Genomic DNA, 16,575 nt, shown 5'->3' with positions numbered 1-16,575 from the left:
TCAGACAAAGCTTGAAATGTGGTGGAAAAATGACTAGAGAGTAGGGGATCTGGACAATCAAGCAGATTTCGGTTCCAGTCCTGTTTCTTTTAACTTGCTTAACTGTGAATTTAGGTGAGTTATTTTTTATTTCCTGCTGTATGCCCAGCTCCAAAGTGTTAAGAACTTTCAATAAGTATTTACATAATAAATGATTTACAAAGTTGGACTGATTCTATGTTACTGTTTAGTCAGATAGCTACTAGAATAGCAGAGTAGGGCAGTTTAACATCTTGGTAGGAAAGTGGTTGAAGAGATGATTACAAAATCTTGCTGAATACTTAAGGAATCAAGATTGAGAATTGTACAAGGGAAGGTTCGAGATAGGGAAGAAGTAGAGAAGTTAAGGGATTATGAGGTCTTTTGAGTTTAAAAGCAGGTACAATAGGAGTAATTGAGAGAATGTTCCTGCATCATCTGACAGGGATCACTTGTGTGTTTGGGAGTAGCAAACTGTAGTAGATACAAGAAACACTTTTTTTTTTTTTTTAAGACTCTAGTGAAAATTCTGTGGATGTGGGAATTGCTTATGTTGGCTTTTAATGGAAGACCTTGAACTACCACATGCCTAAATTTTAAGGGGTGATTGGGAAGTTGGTGGCTTGGTGTTATTGTGAGTTAATGGGGATGGTATAGCTAGATGGCTTGTCATCTTACAGCACCTGGAAATTTTACAGGATGGTGGAGGAATGACAGGAATGGTAATATGGAAGTTGCAGGATGGAATAAATCTAGGAGAACACTGACACCTTCTCTTGACCCTGAAAGAATTAGCAGTTTCCAGTTGAAGAAGTTCCAAGGGAATTAGTATCCTAAAAGAGTCAAATTGCAGTTAGGGGAAGAGAATGGAGGATTCAGTAAAGAACCTGAGGATGTATAATAGTAATTTATCTTGGGAGAGGAATTTAGTGAGCATAGTGGAAAGCTTTTTGAAGGAGGAGAAAAGTGAGAATGATTTGGTTAAGGGAGAAGGATAGCAAAACCATATGGTGAAGAGGTGAATATGAGACAGATTAGGTGATCACTGATTCAATATTTTGTGCCATTACCTAAATTAACAGGATTATGAAACAAAATGGATTTAATTGGCTGAGAGATTTTTAAGATAAGCTACATCTGGCCAATAAAGTAATATAGAACAATATAGTAATACCACTTGTTACATTTACTTTTATGTGTCAAAATTAAATATTCAGCTCTTTAGTTGCATTAGCCACATTTCAAATGCTACCCAAATATACATCATGGTTACTGAACTGGACAGTACAGAGAACATTTCCACTGTGCTAGGAGGTCCTGTTTGACAGCATGGGTCTAAATAGTCCATGATATGAGGGAGAGGGCAGGTCAAGAGCACTATGGTACTGTACTGATTTACAGCATGGCTTCAGATCTCTCAAGCTCAGGAGAAGCTTTGATAAATCCTAGCATGTTGTCTACGTCTTTGCAGGTTAATCTGGTACTTGCGCCTGTGAGAGTAATAGAGACTCTTGAGTGATTAACAGTCAGTTTTTTGTAGTTCTCAGTTTTTCAGGAAAAGCTTAAAGGATTGTCAGCTTATGAACTAAACCTCAAATGAGCTAAATTTGTTTGTGAAAAATGGTGCTGAGCTGATAAAATTTTAAACATCTGGTGCTAAAGATTTATGAAAATTTAAAGCAAAATGATTATTTGCTTGTTGGTTTGTTTGAGCCTCCAAATACAATGGAATTACTTTGTACTTTTGGTTTATTACTTTAAGATGGCTCAGCAGTCTGCAGGTGGTCGGGACACTCGGTTTTTACGTGATGAAATTCGCCAACTTGAAAAGCAATTGGAGCAAAAAGATAGAGAATTAGAGGACATGGAAAAGGAGTTGGATAAAGAAAAGAAAGTTAATGAACAAGTAAGGCACATTTTTTTCAATGAATTTTAACTGTTTAAGTTAAGATGTTATAACACATCTGATTTTACTTTTTTACAATTATTGGTTACATCTACTTTGTATGTATGTTGAATGATATACATCTATCTGAGGTTTTATATCACTTCCTTTTTTCATCACATCTTTAAAATGTAAATATTTAGGTACTTCTAATAAATATGACTTGGAGATTAATACTTCACATTTGGAGGCACATTTTTCTGGGGGCAATGGAATTATATATATAATATTGATGCTTTGGTCTTGAATATTGGTATGAATAAATTAACAGGCATTCATAGACAAGTGATTTTCTTTCTGTTATTTATTTTGGGTAAAATTTACATATGTATTCATGTATTTATATGTATGTATAGTAGATTTGGAAAGCATGACTACATGGCCTATGTGCCTGTCCAGCTGCTAGGAGCTAGAATATGGATAAGGATTGCTTTAGCAGTTCCTTTTTTGCCTTTAACCAGTCAATTCAGTTTTATTGAATATTCACAGTATACCAATTCTCAAGGATATTCACCATCAGTAATCATTATAGCAGGGATAATGTGATAACATGGGGGACACAATAGGATATAAATAAGAATATTCTGGGATACTCTGTGGAGGGTTAGATAAGTCAGTCATGAGGTTCAGGAAGCAATCTGTAGATTAAGACTTGTAGTAGGAGCTAGTGTGGCAACAGCAATGAGAATTTACATGGTACTTAAGAAGAGAGCATTCTGGTTAGAAGACACAGCATTTGGTAAAACCAAGAATTAAGAAATAAGAATGGCCTATTCAGGAACTGCAATTCATTTTGTCTAGAATATAGATAAAATAACTTCCATATAGTCTTGACTCTACGTTAGGTACTTAATATGCACTAATTCATTATTCCTCATTTGACACTTACCATATGAGATAGGTGTCATTTCATTCATGCTACAGATGAAGAAATTGAGAGACGTAAAAAGGGTAAGTAATTGCTCGTGGTTACACAGACAATAAGTAGTAAAGCTAGGATTTAAATCCAGACAGTCTCATTCAATAGTCTGTTCTCCTAACCAATGTGCTATGCAGCCTTCCCACTTTTAACACTCGTGAACATTTGAAGAGATAAACAAGGACCAGTTCCCAAGGAATTGTCTTAAAAGAAATAAAAGAATTTTGAACACAAGTATATCATGATCAGATCTATACCTTTAAAGTTTACTCTGCTTTGTAGAGTGGATTGAAGAGGGCCAAAACTAGTAAGGAAATGTTTGTATTAATTCAGGCAAGTGCTGATGATGGCTTAATTAAGGTAATAACTGGTGTAATTAAGAGACATAGACACATTTAAGAGAAGTAGATGAATTGGATGTTTTGAGTGATTAATTGTGAGAGGAAAGGGAGGAATGGATAGTCTGCCTAATTCTGTGAGTTGGGCTGCTGGATAGATAGTGCCATTCTCTTAGAGGGAACACAAGAGGAATTTGGAAATTTGATAGTATGATTTCAGTTTTGTAAGTTTTAGGTCTTTATGGGTATATTCAAAAGGGATATCTGTGGATCAGGCATTCATAACAAAGACTTCTGAGCAGATGAAGAGGGTTTATGGATTTTCAATACTGATAATTTATGAAGCCAGAAAAGTGAGTGTGAGGTGTAGCTCCTACAAATGTCTAGTAAAGCAAGGAGAAAGAGGAAGAGGTGCTTTGAAGGAAGGCCCATTAGGAGTGTAATGTTCGAGAAGTCAAGGGGGAAAAACATCACTAAGTGCTTCAGTATTAAGTTCTTGGTATTTCTCATTAAAATTTTCCAATAGAAAATATAATTGGATTGTTAGTCTCAGATAATAATAATAATAATGCAAACTTCTAAAATTTGCATTGCTCTTTGCATTTTATTATGCGCTGTCTTTAAACTTGTATTTTGAAAAATGTCATATCTTCATAAAAGATTGTAAGAAACACAGCATCCATATTTCCCTTGTATGGATCCTCTGGTTGTATCACATTAACTTTTTCATTTTGTTAGTACCTTTGTATAAGCAGACCTACTTTTCCTTCTCTTACTTGTGTTTTTTTATCCTGAGTCATTTCAGAGCTAATTGCTGCTATCATGGTACTTCACACTTAGACATTTAAGTACATCTCTCCTAAAAAGGGTATTCTACACAACCATGATATAATTCTCATGCTCAGAAAATTTAATATTGATTCAGTACTATTATCTAATTTAACCCATAATCATATTTCCTTTTTTGACTTAATATGATATCATTCATAGCTCTTCCTTACCACTCTCCATTATCCAGGGTTTCATCAAGGATCATACAGGGCACTTGGTTCCTTTTTGTAGCATTTAAATGTGGTTGCACACTATTGTGATTCTATCTTTTTCTTGAGTAAAGGAGAAAACAGAGAAGTGAAAGGTGATCAGAGGAATGTTTTTTGGCAAATAGGTGATTAAAAACCACCATGATGGTTATAATAATATTTACCCCTTTGGGGAAACTTTTAGAAAACAGTCACAAATGAAATCATTTGTATGTGAAGATCAGAGCACTATATTTTTTTTATTCCATTCACTAAGCATTGTTAAGAACTTAATATACCTCTTATTTTTTATGTCCCCACATGAGATGAGAAAATTGAATTGGAGAGATATTAAATGACTTGTTTATACTTTATTAGAAATTGATAGACAAAGAAGATAAGCCTATCCCAGTCTGAACTCAGAGTGCTTCATTTAACCGTTAGGTTGTACTGCTATATTTTTCTAAGTAATTTAGTGTTAAGAGGAAAGTATTTTTTTCTAGTAATAACATTGAAGAAAGCAAAATATGATCTTGGACAGAAAACCATTCCTTTTATTGTGAGATTTTTTTTTGAGGGGGGGAGGATTATTTATTGTTTTTTGTATTCTTTGTTAGCTTTTAGTAACTGTTTAAGTCTTTAAAACTTAGCCTGTTTTATCTTTTCTAATCCTTTAAAAAAAATTGCCTTATTTATGTCTTAGGTTGATTTGAAGGCTTTACTAGTTAAAAGTTCTTTATTGAAAAGGATTTAGAATTAAATCAACAGGCTATAAAACCTGGCTTTATATTTAATTAATGCTGAATTTTATCTTATTCTTTTTTCTTTTACTATTTTAGTTGGCTCTTCGAAATGAGGAGGCAGAAAATGAAAACAGCAAATTAAGAAGAGAGGTTGGTAGAAAAATTTAGTGGTATGGTAGTTGAACAAAGAAGCTTACTTAAGCACTTTGTTTAAATTTTATTGTAACCAGAAGTGGAATCTTGTAAGTACTCAATGTTCTTAAACTGGCTGATTTTACTATATGACTTTGTCTCAGGGAATTCGAAAAAAGATCAATCAGCATATGAGGTTTTTAAGTACTACATTCATCTCTTAGATCTGTATGACTAAATCTTGCTTTCTGTTGTATAGGTCATTCTTTGCTAATTTGTTATTTGAGTATATGACTCAATTTCTGTTCTTACTGCTCTTATTTATCCAGAATTCTTTTAAAATTTTTGTTTCTCATGAAATCTTATAAATTCTGATTATTTGGTTCTTCTGAGCCAAATAATGTTTACATATTACCCTGAAAGGAGTTCTTTTTAACATAATTAAAATGTTATTTGTTTCTATTGATAATTAATATTATTTTTAGTTATCTAAATTAATATACTTAATTCTTCTAGTATTTCTTTATTTTTGCTTTTAATTCCTAACTATTACTTTTAATTATGTATTGCCTTTCTCATTTCTAATTATCCTTTTCCTGTCCTTTTCTGGAGAACAAACGTCTAAAGAAAAAGGTGAGACTTTAAGGAGGGTGAAACCTTGGGAATTTAAAGATATGTTCTGAAATCACTATGTATAAGATAAAGTTTTGTTATTCTGGATAGTTTCTTAATGGACTGCTGTATGTGGTCTACTTTTAGAATGAACAACTCCGTCAGGATATTATTGATTACCAGAAACAAATTGATTCACAGAAAGAATCACTTTTATCAAGAAGAGGAGAAGATAGTGACTACCGATCACAGTTGTCTAAAAAGAACTATGAACTTGTTCAATATCTGGATGAAATTCAGGTAAAATGAATAAAAGTCAGTTCAGAGCAATATTTTTATAAAACTTTAATTTCATTGTGATATAAATCTAACATTTATCCCTCCATGTAAATGCTTTATTATAAATCTGCCACTGTGTACTTGCAAAGCATGAAATAAATTGTATCACTGACATTGCAGTTCTTTTTATATGTGTCTGTCTTGAGTACTAAGAGCAGTTGAGATCCTATGTACATTGTTCTTAATTCAATTCATCCTAAAGGACTATAAAGAACTCTTTCCACCAGCACACACTTATGACTCCACTTAATTTTAATTTAGTTTAAATTTCAGTTTCTTAAAATATTTATTTTGTAATCACAGTGTCTAACTTTATTAGACCTTAACAGAAGCTAATGAGAAAATTGAAGTTCAGAATCAAGAAATGAGAAAAAATCTTGAAGAGTCTGTACAGGAAATGGAGAAGATGACTGATGAATATAATAGGATGAAAGCTGTTGTACATCAGACAGATAATATATTGGACCAGTTGAAAAAAGAAAATGATCATTATAGACTTCAAGTAAGACTGATTTGTTTATGCAGACTTCATATTATTTCATCACTATTTATTTGAAACTAAATACTTCGGATGTGAATTTTCTCTCTTAATACAGTGATATGTTGCCATCCTGATGTATTTGTACATATATGTTTCTCTAATACTCTCAAAAACACCTCATAATTTTGGCCACCTAAGGAATACAAATGATACTTGGAGGAATGTATAAGCATGGTCTTCCAAAGCTTATAATTAGGGGCTTTTCTACTAATTACTCTTAAAAGTCCTGTTGCCCTGACTGTCAATCCCACCTTAAAGAGACATGTGAAGATGCTTGGTTTGGCTTGCCATCACCTGTTCCTGGATGTGTGTGGCTTAGAGGATGCATGGCCATGGCAGTTTCAGTCAGCTCTCTTTGATTTACTGCTCTAATTTTGCCAAGTTTATTTTAGAAGGTAAAATTTCATTAAAAACACAAAAAACCAGGCTCATAGAATGGAAATCTGTAAGCCACAATTACTCTTCTTTGTCACTTCAGTTCTTCAGAACATCATATTATATTGCTGATGTACTGGCATAATTAAATATGCCATTTGAAGTAATGTTGAGTGCTTTTATTGTATGCATGATTTATAAACACCAAAAAAATCTTATGATAATTTTCCATCTAACATAATTTGATTCATTGCATTATGAAAAGAAAATGACTTTTGACAGCTATATACAATATAAAATCAAATTATATCAGAACAACAAGTTGTAATTAAATATATTTTGTAATCTTAAAAAAAGTCCTGTTGGGTAACATTTAACTTTAGATCTTAAAATAAATATACTATAAAATATTTGAAACTATTGTTTCTAATATTTTTGTGGGATTGTTTACTATATATGTGGGATTAAATTTGCTTAAAATATAGAATAATGTTTAAAATTATAATTCTCTGATAATGAAAGTAATTATGCAACTACAGGTTCAGTATGCCTATCTGAAATGCTTGGGACCAGAAATGTTTGGATTATGAATATTTTTCATAATTTGGAATGTTCACATATCCATAAGTAGGTATATTGAGGATAAGATCCAAGTCTAAACACTAAAGTCATTTATGTTTCATATATACCTGATTATGTATAGCTGGTAGATAATTTTATATAATATTTTTAGTATGCGTGCCCTTCAACTGAGACCTGTCATATGCTATGTAGCATGGAATTTTCCACTTATTGTGTCTTGTCAGCACCAAAAAGTCCACAATTTTTGAGCATTTTGGATTTCAGATTTGGGGATTAGTGTTACTCAGCCCGTATAAACATGCAGAAGCCATTAAATGTCACCTTTAACTATAGTACTAAAATGGCATATGGAATATGCATCTTTAAATATATGTACATGTATATGTAAATATGTAACATTATACCAGTTTGCACCAATTCTTATAATAATTGTTGACTTTTAGGTTCAAGAACTTACAGATCTTCTGAAATCAAAAAATGAAGAAGATGATCCAGTCATGGTAGCTGTCAATGCAAAAGTAGAAGAATGGAAGGTGCTTTTCTCAATTGATACTGTAACTTTTTCATTTTATATTTTAGATTTAAATTTTATTCTTATTTTGTTTAAAGAACAGGCTGTTTAATTACATTATTATTATTATGTTTATTATTTAGCTTAACTAGAAAAAGTCTAATACTGTCCTATGTAGTCGTCTAGGTCAGTTGTCATTGATGAGTTTATTCAAGTCAAGATTAATCAGCAATGGGAGTAAGGAAAGACTTCGGTCAAAATCACTTGGGAATCCTTTCAAAATATACTGCCTTCCTCCTTACCACACTCCAACCTCTACCAGTTCCATAGCCTTATATCAGAAGCTGGGGTTATGATGGTTGTATATTTGAAAAAATATCTGAGGTTACTGAGTTATTTTAAAAGCTGCCATGGCTTCTAGCTGTGTTCACATAAATCTTTTGGGGGATTTGGAATTGGTTATCATCTGGGAAACTCAGATATCTATATTTTAAACATAAGCAGTAGCAGTAGAAATAGACTGAAGGAGTCCATTAGCAGTCAGTAAATTTTATGTACATATTTTAGTCTGTCTACTATTTATTGTAAACTACTCGACTCTGCTGCTTTAATATGAAGTAAAGTTCTTTTTTTTTTTGTTTTGTTTTGTGGTACCGGGTTTGAACTTATGGCCTTATGCTTGCTAGGCAAGTGCTCTACCACTTGAGCCTCTCTGACAGCACTTTTTTGTGTTGGTAATTTTCAAGATAGAGTCTCGTGAACTATTTGCCCAGGTTGGATCCTCCTTATCTGTGCCTCCTGAGTAGCTATGATTACAGGTGTGAGCCACTGGCACTCAGCTTGCTATTTTAATATGAAAATAGTCATATTGTCAAAAATGAATGAGCAAAGCGCTTTTCCAGTAAAACTTTGCAAAATCAAGTGGCAGGCCACATTTCTTCACATGTGGACTGTACCTTACCAACAACCCTTGGGAAAAATAGTTCTCTCCACATTCAATTTTTTGATGGGAAAATGATAACATGTTATATGTACTTTGTTTTGACCTAATATCTTTTAGAAACTATTTAATCTCTGTACATATAGTATACTTTGTTCTTTTTGATGCCGTGTAATGTTTTTTGCAGATACGGTTATTACTTGCTAATTGATTTCCTATTTGTGACATTTGAGAGGGTCCCATTTTTTCTCTCAAGTTTTAATTAATATCCCTGTATATATGTTGCTTTGCAAATATACAAGTACATTGATAAAATTAATTGCCACAGGTATAATGTAATTGTGATCTAAAGTACAAATACATTCCTCTAGTTTGTCACATCTTTATGCTCTCTGATATTTTTTGATATGAAATATTTTTATATTACATAGTTACATTTATTATTTTTAATGGCCTCTGACCTTTATCTTATAATTAGAAAGGCTTCTTGTTTCCAGGTATGGTGGCATATGCCTGTAATCCCAGCATCTGGGAGGCTGAGGATCACGAGTTTGAGGTCAGACTAGGCTACATAGCAAGATGCTGTCTCAGATTTTAAAAAGGCTTAATAAAAACTTGCTTAAACTTATTTTCTCTATTTTTCTAGTATCTCTGATTTCATCTTTTACATTTAAATATGAAGACTGTATAGTTCATTTGGTAAAGAATGTAATGGCAGCAGAGTTACTCTGTTTTTCAGGCACCATTCTTTTCATGTTTCATCTTTCTCATTATAAAATACAGTTCCATTTTTATTATATGCATAAATTCTATTGAAGTTGAATTTATCTTTGGACTTCCTCTTACTATCACATGCCTAAATATCCAAAAAGCCATTCTCATTTTTTGTTTTTTATACTTTTCTGAAATTTTTGTTTTGAATCAAGGTTTTGTTAGGTAGCCCAGACTGGCCTCAAACTTGGAATCCTCCTGCCTTCACCTTCCAACAGCTGGAATTATAGATGTCCACCACCATGTCCAGCTTCTTATAAAATATTTTCACATGAATTTTAAAAATAACTCATCCAATTCTTTTAAAAAATCTTGTTATTTTATTGTGTATAAGTTAAAGTAATAAATTGATTTATTGATCAGTTTAGGAAAAACATCTTTATGATATTTGATCACTCTATCGAAGAACACAAAGTAATTTTCATTCATTTAAAATATATGCCTCTCAGTGGCATTTTAGTGTTCATTTCATAAACGTCACTTGTATTAAACCTTTTGGTTGTATGGAGATACTTACAGTTTTTTAAGAAATGAGTTTTGAGAGTTTGATTTTTTTTAAACATTGAATTCTAAAAACATGAAAATTATAGTATCTATTTTTGAATCATTTCTTATATTTAAATTTCAAGTTGTAGGTACAAAAAGAACAAAAGTTTTACTGGTAATTCCTAATACTTTTCTAGTTCAAAGAATTTTAGTTCCTGTATTCTTAAATGTATTAATGGGTTTATATCACCTATCATAAATGAGGAATGTTTTATTTTTCTTTTGTGTAACAGATCTTATTTTGTTTGTTTCTAGCTAATTTTATCTTCTAAAGATGATGAAATTATTGAATATCAGCAAATGGTACATAATCTGAGGGAGAAACTTAAAAATGCCCAGCTTGATGCTGATAAAAGTAACATTATGGCTCTAAAACAGGTAAAACCTCCTTAGAATTCTCTCTTATCAGCATATTTTATTAAGATTGGAAGTCTGAACTCTCTTATTATATCACTTGTGCCTAGTTTAGTTGCTTCTACTGCTGGGTATATAATAAAAGTCTTTTGAAATTTCTTATACCAGTCCCAAGGGAAAAAAAATAGAATTAAGAGTAGGTGAAGGTTAGTGTCAGGAATAGAATTATTTTGTTTGTTTTTTGTATTGATATGAATAATATGTGAATTGTTTTGGTCAGGGATTGTTCAATAAAAAACTTAAAAAAACTTTTAGCTTTTAAAATATCTTACTCTCCTGTTATTAGATTTGTTATATTTTAGTCCTGTCATACCTTACCTAGTGTAAAATTAAAAGTGTGGTTGTAATTTGGATATGTCCTGAAAAATTTTATTTTTAGTGAAAATGTTAATTTAGAAAGAAGCCACACTTTTATTATCTTATGTTCTTTCTACTCATAGTCCAAAAGAAAGAATGAAACTTGAGAAGTATTTGGAGAATCAGAATAATTTTTATAGGGGACAGTAATTCAAATTCTGAATGAAGTACTAGAAGTAGAGTGGGTAAGTTGAGTAACGGAGAAGGCATAGGGAAAAACATAAGCTTACAAAATGGTAAAAAGACAGAATTGGATGGATGATGGGGAAACATAATATGTAAGGAGTTACAAGCAACCACAAATGTTAAGGTGCTCTGGAATTCCTATTTGCCATTCTGCCTATCTTTAAGTGCAGTTGAAGTACACTTATATTAATAGAAATATAGTTTACCCTCAGTAAAATACATCTTATAGTACTGTTGATAAAAATAAGACCTACCTTTTTCATTACCTTTAAAATATTTGTTCATGTTCATAAAAGGATTTGTAAAATTTTAAATCTTTTATAGGGCATACAAGAACGAGATGGTCAAATTAAGGTGCTCACTGAACAAGTAGAACAATATACAAAAGAAATGGAAAAAAATACTTTCATTATTGAAGATTTGAAAAATGAGCTTCAGAGAAACAAAGGTAACTATATTTTATAAGTATATAAAGTTATTTTCTTATGCCGTTATGCATTAAAAGTGTTTTTAATTTAAGTTGTCATGTCAATAGCTATATTAAGTGTTCTCCATTTGATTTTTAACTTATTTTCAAAAATATCTACAAGACCTTTATTATTATACATATATTACTACTGCTTAAGTTTGTAAATGATTTATTTTTTGTCATTTTCCCTCTGATAAAAATTACATTAAACACTATTACTACATTGGTTGTATAAAATTTTGATTAGTGTATCAGCTTTGCAGATAATTTAGAAGTAATTTAACATGTCAGCATTTTAGTTAATCTTATCTTTATCAATGTCTCATTACATTGTCTTTACACTAAGTCATACCACCTTGCCTAACACATCAGATCCTCTGAATATAAGCCTTCACAACATCAGGGCTATTGTATGGCTCTTACCTTTCCATGCAGTTTGTATTATAGGTATACCAAGGCATGCTAGTACAAACTGTTCATGATAAATTCCTGGTCATATTTATTATAATTGATGATGATAATAAAAATAAGTCACGAATAGGTGAGTTTGTAAGATTGTAATGAAGATACAATGTAGTGAAGCAAAAGTCTTGCTAAAGGGATAATTGAACAAAGACTTAAAGAGAGTAAGGGAGTGAGCCATGTAGATGACCTCAAGCACAGGGAGTAAGTTCAAAAGCACTAAAACAAGACTATATCACAAATACTCGAGGATCAACAAAGAAGTCTTGGTGACTGGAGTAGAGTGAGCTGTGGGACAGTAGTTGAAAATAAGATTAGAGAGGTTACCAGAGCCTCAGAGTTCATTTTAAGTACATTTAACTTCTATTTTGTGGGAAAAGGAATACCAGAGTTTCTGAAGATAGAAGGAATACAATTTGACTTAGGCTGTATCTACAGTAGATTGTAGGTATGATAATAAAAGAATTAGGAAGGGTACGTAGAAGATTATTGAAATAATATGGAGAAAGGTGATGGTGATTTGCAGCCTGTTGTTAGCAGTGATATTATTAGATGTAGTCAGTTTTTGAATATATTTTGAAGATGATAGAAATGGAATTTGCTGACAAATTAGATGGAGGATGCGAGAGAAAGTTATTAGAACTTTTGATCTGAACATTAGGGTGACTGAAACAGAATGCTAAAGAAATGGGAGGAATACTAGGTACATGAAGAGCCCTGAAATGTCATCACGGAAAATTAAACAACTACATTTAGAGCTGAGTTAATTTCTGCTGAAGTGTCAAGATAGCACCAAAAATGATCATTAGAATTAGCAGTGGTCCAAGAGAAATCAGAAGGGAAATAGAAGAAATGTAGAAAATCTTCTGAACTGTTCCTATGAAGGGGAGAAGTCTGAGATGGTAGGCTGAGGACAAAAAAAAGGTTAAGAAATTGGTCTTAAGATGGAAGAAATAACTCATGCTTATAGGTTAATGGGAGAACTCCATTAAAAAGAAGTAATTGAGGAAGCAAAGCAGAGAGAGAACTTGTGGAGCAAAATCCTTGAGAAAGCAATGGGATGGGATACTGTAGTCTACCAGTAAAGAAATTGGCCTTAACTAGGAACACAGAAAGTATACCCATAATTAGACAAAGAAAGGTAGTATGTGTAGTCACAGTTGTAAGTGGCTAGGTAGACATTCAAGTGGTGGGAACTTGTAGAAGCAAGTGTTGTGGTTTGAATATGAAATGTCCTCCATGGACTTATGTGTTGAATGCATGGTCCCTAGCTGGTGGTACATTTTGGGAGGTAGTGGAAAGTTTGGAAGTATGGCTTATATAGAGGAAGTAGGTGACTGGGGTTTGAAGGCTATATATTTGTCCCCAGTCCTTTATGATCTGTCTTTCTCCTGTCTATCCTGAGAGGAACAGCCTTTTCTGCCACATGCTTCTGCTGCCAAGATACTCTGTCTTACCATGGGTCCAGAATCAACAGACTCAAGAACTGTGGGCTAAAATTTCAGAAACCATGAGTCAAAATAAATCCTTCCTCTCTTAGGTTGTTTCTGTCAGGTATTTTGTCACAGTGATGAGAAAAGTAATGCAGTACAGTTCTCATCTGAAAGTGATAGAGGAAGATGTATTACAATTTTGAGGAGAGAGAGTAGAAGAATGAAGATTTGGGAAATATGACTGTTGAGTAGTGTCAAGAACCCACTTGATGTACATATTTCTATATGTGTGTATTGTGTTTATATTAGTATATTTTACAGTTGTTTATACTCCTTTAATAGAATATATGAACTATGAATTTTAAGTATCCAAATATGGAAGAGTTCTTATCTAATGACACTTCAGTCTAGTTACATAAGTCTCTAAAGCTCACAGAAGATGTGTATACGAGACCATACTCTATGTTTCTTAATTTGTAAACAATGATGGCTTATGGTATCCTTATTTCATTAGTTAAGATTAGCTGCTTTAGTTCTTAAAACAGAAATCTGGACAACAATGATATAAATAAGACAAAAGTTTATTTCTCACTTGTATAATCATCTAAAATTAAGCAGTCTGTTCCATCTATTATGGAGCTTTATCCTTATGTATATATCCCAAACACCAAGGTAGAGTTAGAGGGAACAAGAGGCAAAAAGTACATGCTGAAGGATTTGTGGGAAAAGACAGTGTTTATTGTGGAAGGCTATGTAGAGGGAAGGGAAAATAGATATTGGTTGGCATCTCAACCTCTTTTGCAGCTAAATTGTTGGCTCTACAGATCTACTGTCCTAAGCCCAATGCGTAATGTAAGTCCAATATAAATATATTAGTAAATGTTTATTGTGAATGAGTATAAGAATGATGTGTATCAATAAATTTTAGAATGATAGGTATATTTTGGTCTAGCAGTAATTTAGTAAGGTAATAAAAATAGGGATTTAGAAAAAAAATTTTAGCTAAGTTTAGCTGCTAATACAGAAAAATAAAGCTTAGAACAAGGTTTAAACAAGATAAAAACTTATCTCTGTATGATATAAACAAAAGTTGAAACAATTTAATTCAATGTTGATATGGCACCTGCACAAATATCAGATATCAGGGCGCTGTGTTTTATTGTTCTGTCTACCTCAACATGGTTTTCATCTTGTATTCATTCTAAGAAGAGTGAATTCTGGCATTCATGTCCATATTCCAGGTAGCAGGAAGGAGAAAGTGAAAAGAAAGATTAATACTTCTTTAAAATATTTCCTGTAATTCACATAAGACCTTTATATTTATATCCCGTTAGTTACATGACCACATCTAGCTGCTGGAGTAAAAGTAGAAATGAAGTTTTTATTTTAAATGCCCATTTACCAAGTTAAAATCTGTAATTTGATTATGTAGATCAAAAGGGGCTGAATATTATGACCAGCTAATAATCTATCTCTCATGATAGTCTTTCTGAAGTAGTTTTTGCAACCTTTTATAATTCATATACTTTTAGTTAAGATTATTGTACTGAACCTTTAATTATATTAAATAAGCCAAAATAACATTTCTATTTGATAGACATAAAAATTCCATATGAATGGAGCTTTTGTAGTGCTGTATACCACCTCTCCTGCCCCTACAGTGGATTCATTGATTTAAAGGAATGATTAGTCATTTATAATTAGTTCATGTTTTTTTGTTTTTACCCTGTAGGTGCTTCAGCTCTTTGTCAACAGACTCATTATATGAAAATTCAATCCAAGGTCCAAGTTTTAGAAGAGAAAACTAAAGAGGCTGAGAGAACAGCTGAACTGGCTGAGGCTGATGCTAGGGAAAAGGATAAAGACTTGGTTGAGGCTCTGAAGAGATTAAAAGATTATGAATCAGTATGTAGTTTTGTCTTGTTGGTCAAGGAGCTTAAAATTATTCTTGCCACTTACAGACTATTCTGTGTCATTTTTGCATTCCATTTAAAAAACATTCCATAATCTCTTTATAAATGATATCCTAATTAATTTATATTAAATTATTTAAACTTTGGAGCATTTATTTCTTGTCAGGAGAATTATTTTTAAACCTTTTGATCAAAGCATTTTGCCCAGGAAAGCAGCTTTCGTGAAGCAGCAGGATTATATTCTTCCTTATCTGTGTCCATTGTGCCACCATATGTAGATGTGACACCACTGACTGGCTTGATAAAACTTGTGATAGGTTTGTTGTTGTCACCTACTGTGTCAATGAAGCCTACTTTATATTTTTTATATTTTCTATTATAATTAGAAAACAAATTACTTACATATTCTGCTGGTATTTCTGAATCAGTTTTAATTTTTTTCTATTAGTTTAAGCATTTACATATAACAGTCTTAGTCATTTTGCTATTAGGATATTGTTGGGAAGTTTCAACTGTTCCGTATTCTATTATTATTATTATTATTACTAGGTTTTGTTTATATAAAAGCACAATAAAACCCCGGACAAATATGTACCATTTTTGTTTTTACGTATCAGGTTAAAAATTTTTTTAATTTTAAAAAAACCTTGAATATTTCTGTCTCTAAATTATAGGTATATGCACATTTCCCCTTAGACTTAATGAAAAAGTAAATTCATGAATTTTGCTTATTTATTCAAATAAACCATGATATTAAAATTAGGTTGGGTATTTTTCAGGGCATATATGGTTTAGAAGATGCTGTTGTTGAAATAAAGAATTGTAAAAACCAGATTAAAATAAGAGATCGAGAAATTGAAGTATTAACCAAGGAAATCAATAAACTTGAGTTGAAAATCAGTGATTTCCTTGATGAAAACGAAGCACTTCGAGAGCGTGCGGGTAAGCCATCTTTTAAGATAGTTTTCTCAATCCTGGTTTTCATGTTATCTTGTTTACTTTTGATTTAT

At 32.1% G+C, this 16,575-nt stretch overlaps 1 protein-coding gene across 4 annotated transcripts in view; it reads left to right on the top strand.

Annotated features, from left to right (window-relative positions):
* Cep290 (centrosomal protein 290) overlaps positions 1 to 16,575 on the top strand; it is a 106,521-nt gene that overhangs the window by 2,849 nt on the left and 87,097 nt on the right. For 3 of the 4 annotated variants that reach the window (XM_074084079.1, XM_074084078.1, XM_074084076.1), the window contains exons 6-15: positions 1,781 to 1,924; positions 5,079 to 5,132; positions 5,727 to 5,747; positions 5,874 to 6,026; positions 6,385 to 6,567; positions 8,007 to 8,096; positions 10,587 to 10,709; positions 11,613 to 11,736; positions 15,385 to 15,557; positions 16,345 to 16,507. In XM_074084079.1, the coding sequence (XP_073940180.1) occupies positions 1,781 to 1,924; positions 5,079 to 5,132; positions 5,727 to 5,747; positions 5,874 to 6,026; positions 6,385 to 6,567; positions 8,007 to 8,096; positions 10,587 to 10,709; positions 11,613 to 11,736; positions 15,385 to 15,557; positions 16,345 to 16,507 (1,228 nt within the window). The remainder of the gene's footprint in view (positions 1 to 1,780; positions 1,925 to 5,078; positions 5,133 to 5,726; positions 5,748 to 5,873; positions 6,027 to 6,384; positions 6,568 to 8,006; positions 8,097 to 10,586; positions 10,710 to 11,612; positions 11,737 to 15,384; positions 15,558 to 16,344; positions 16,508 to 16,575) is intronic. The other variant, XM_074084077.1, reaches the window with a different exon arrangement.

This window comes from Castor canadensis, chromosome 8, assembly GCF_047511655.1.
Source record: "Castor canadensis chromosome 8, mCasCan1.hap1v2, whole genome shotgun sequence".
Taxonomy (NCBI): domain Eukaryota; kingdom Metazoa; phylum Chordata; class Mammalia; order Rodentia; family Castoridae; genus Castor; species Castor canadensis.
The sequence above is the reverse complement of the archived record's forward strand: the minus strand, read 5'-3'. Positions and strand labels throughout refer to the sequence as shown.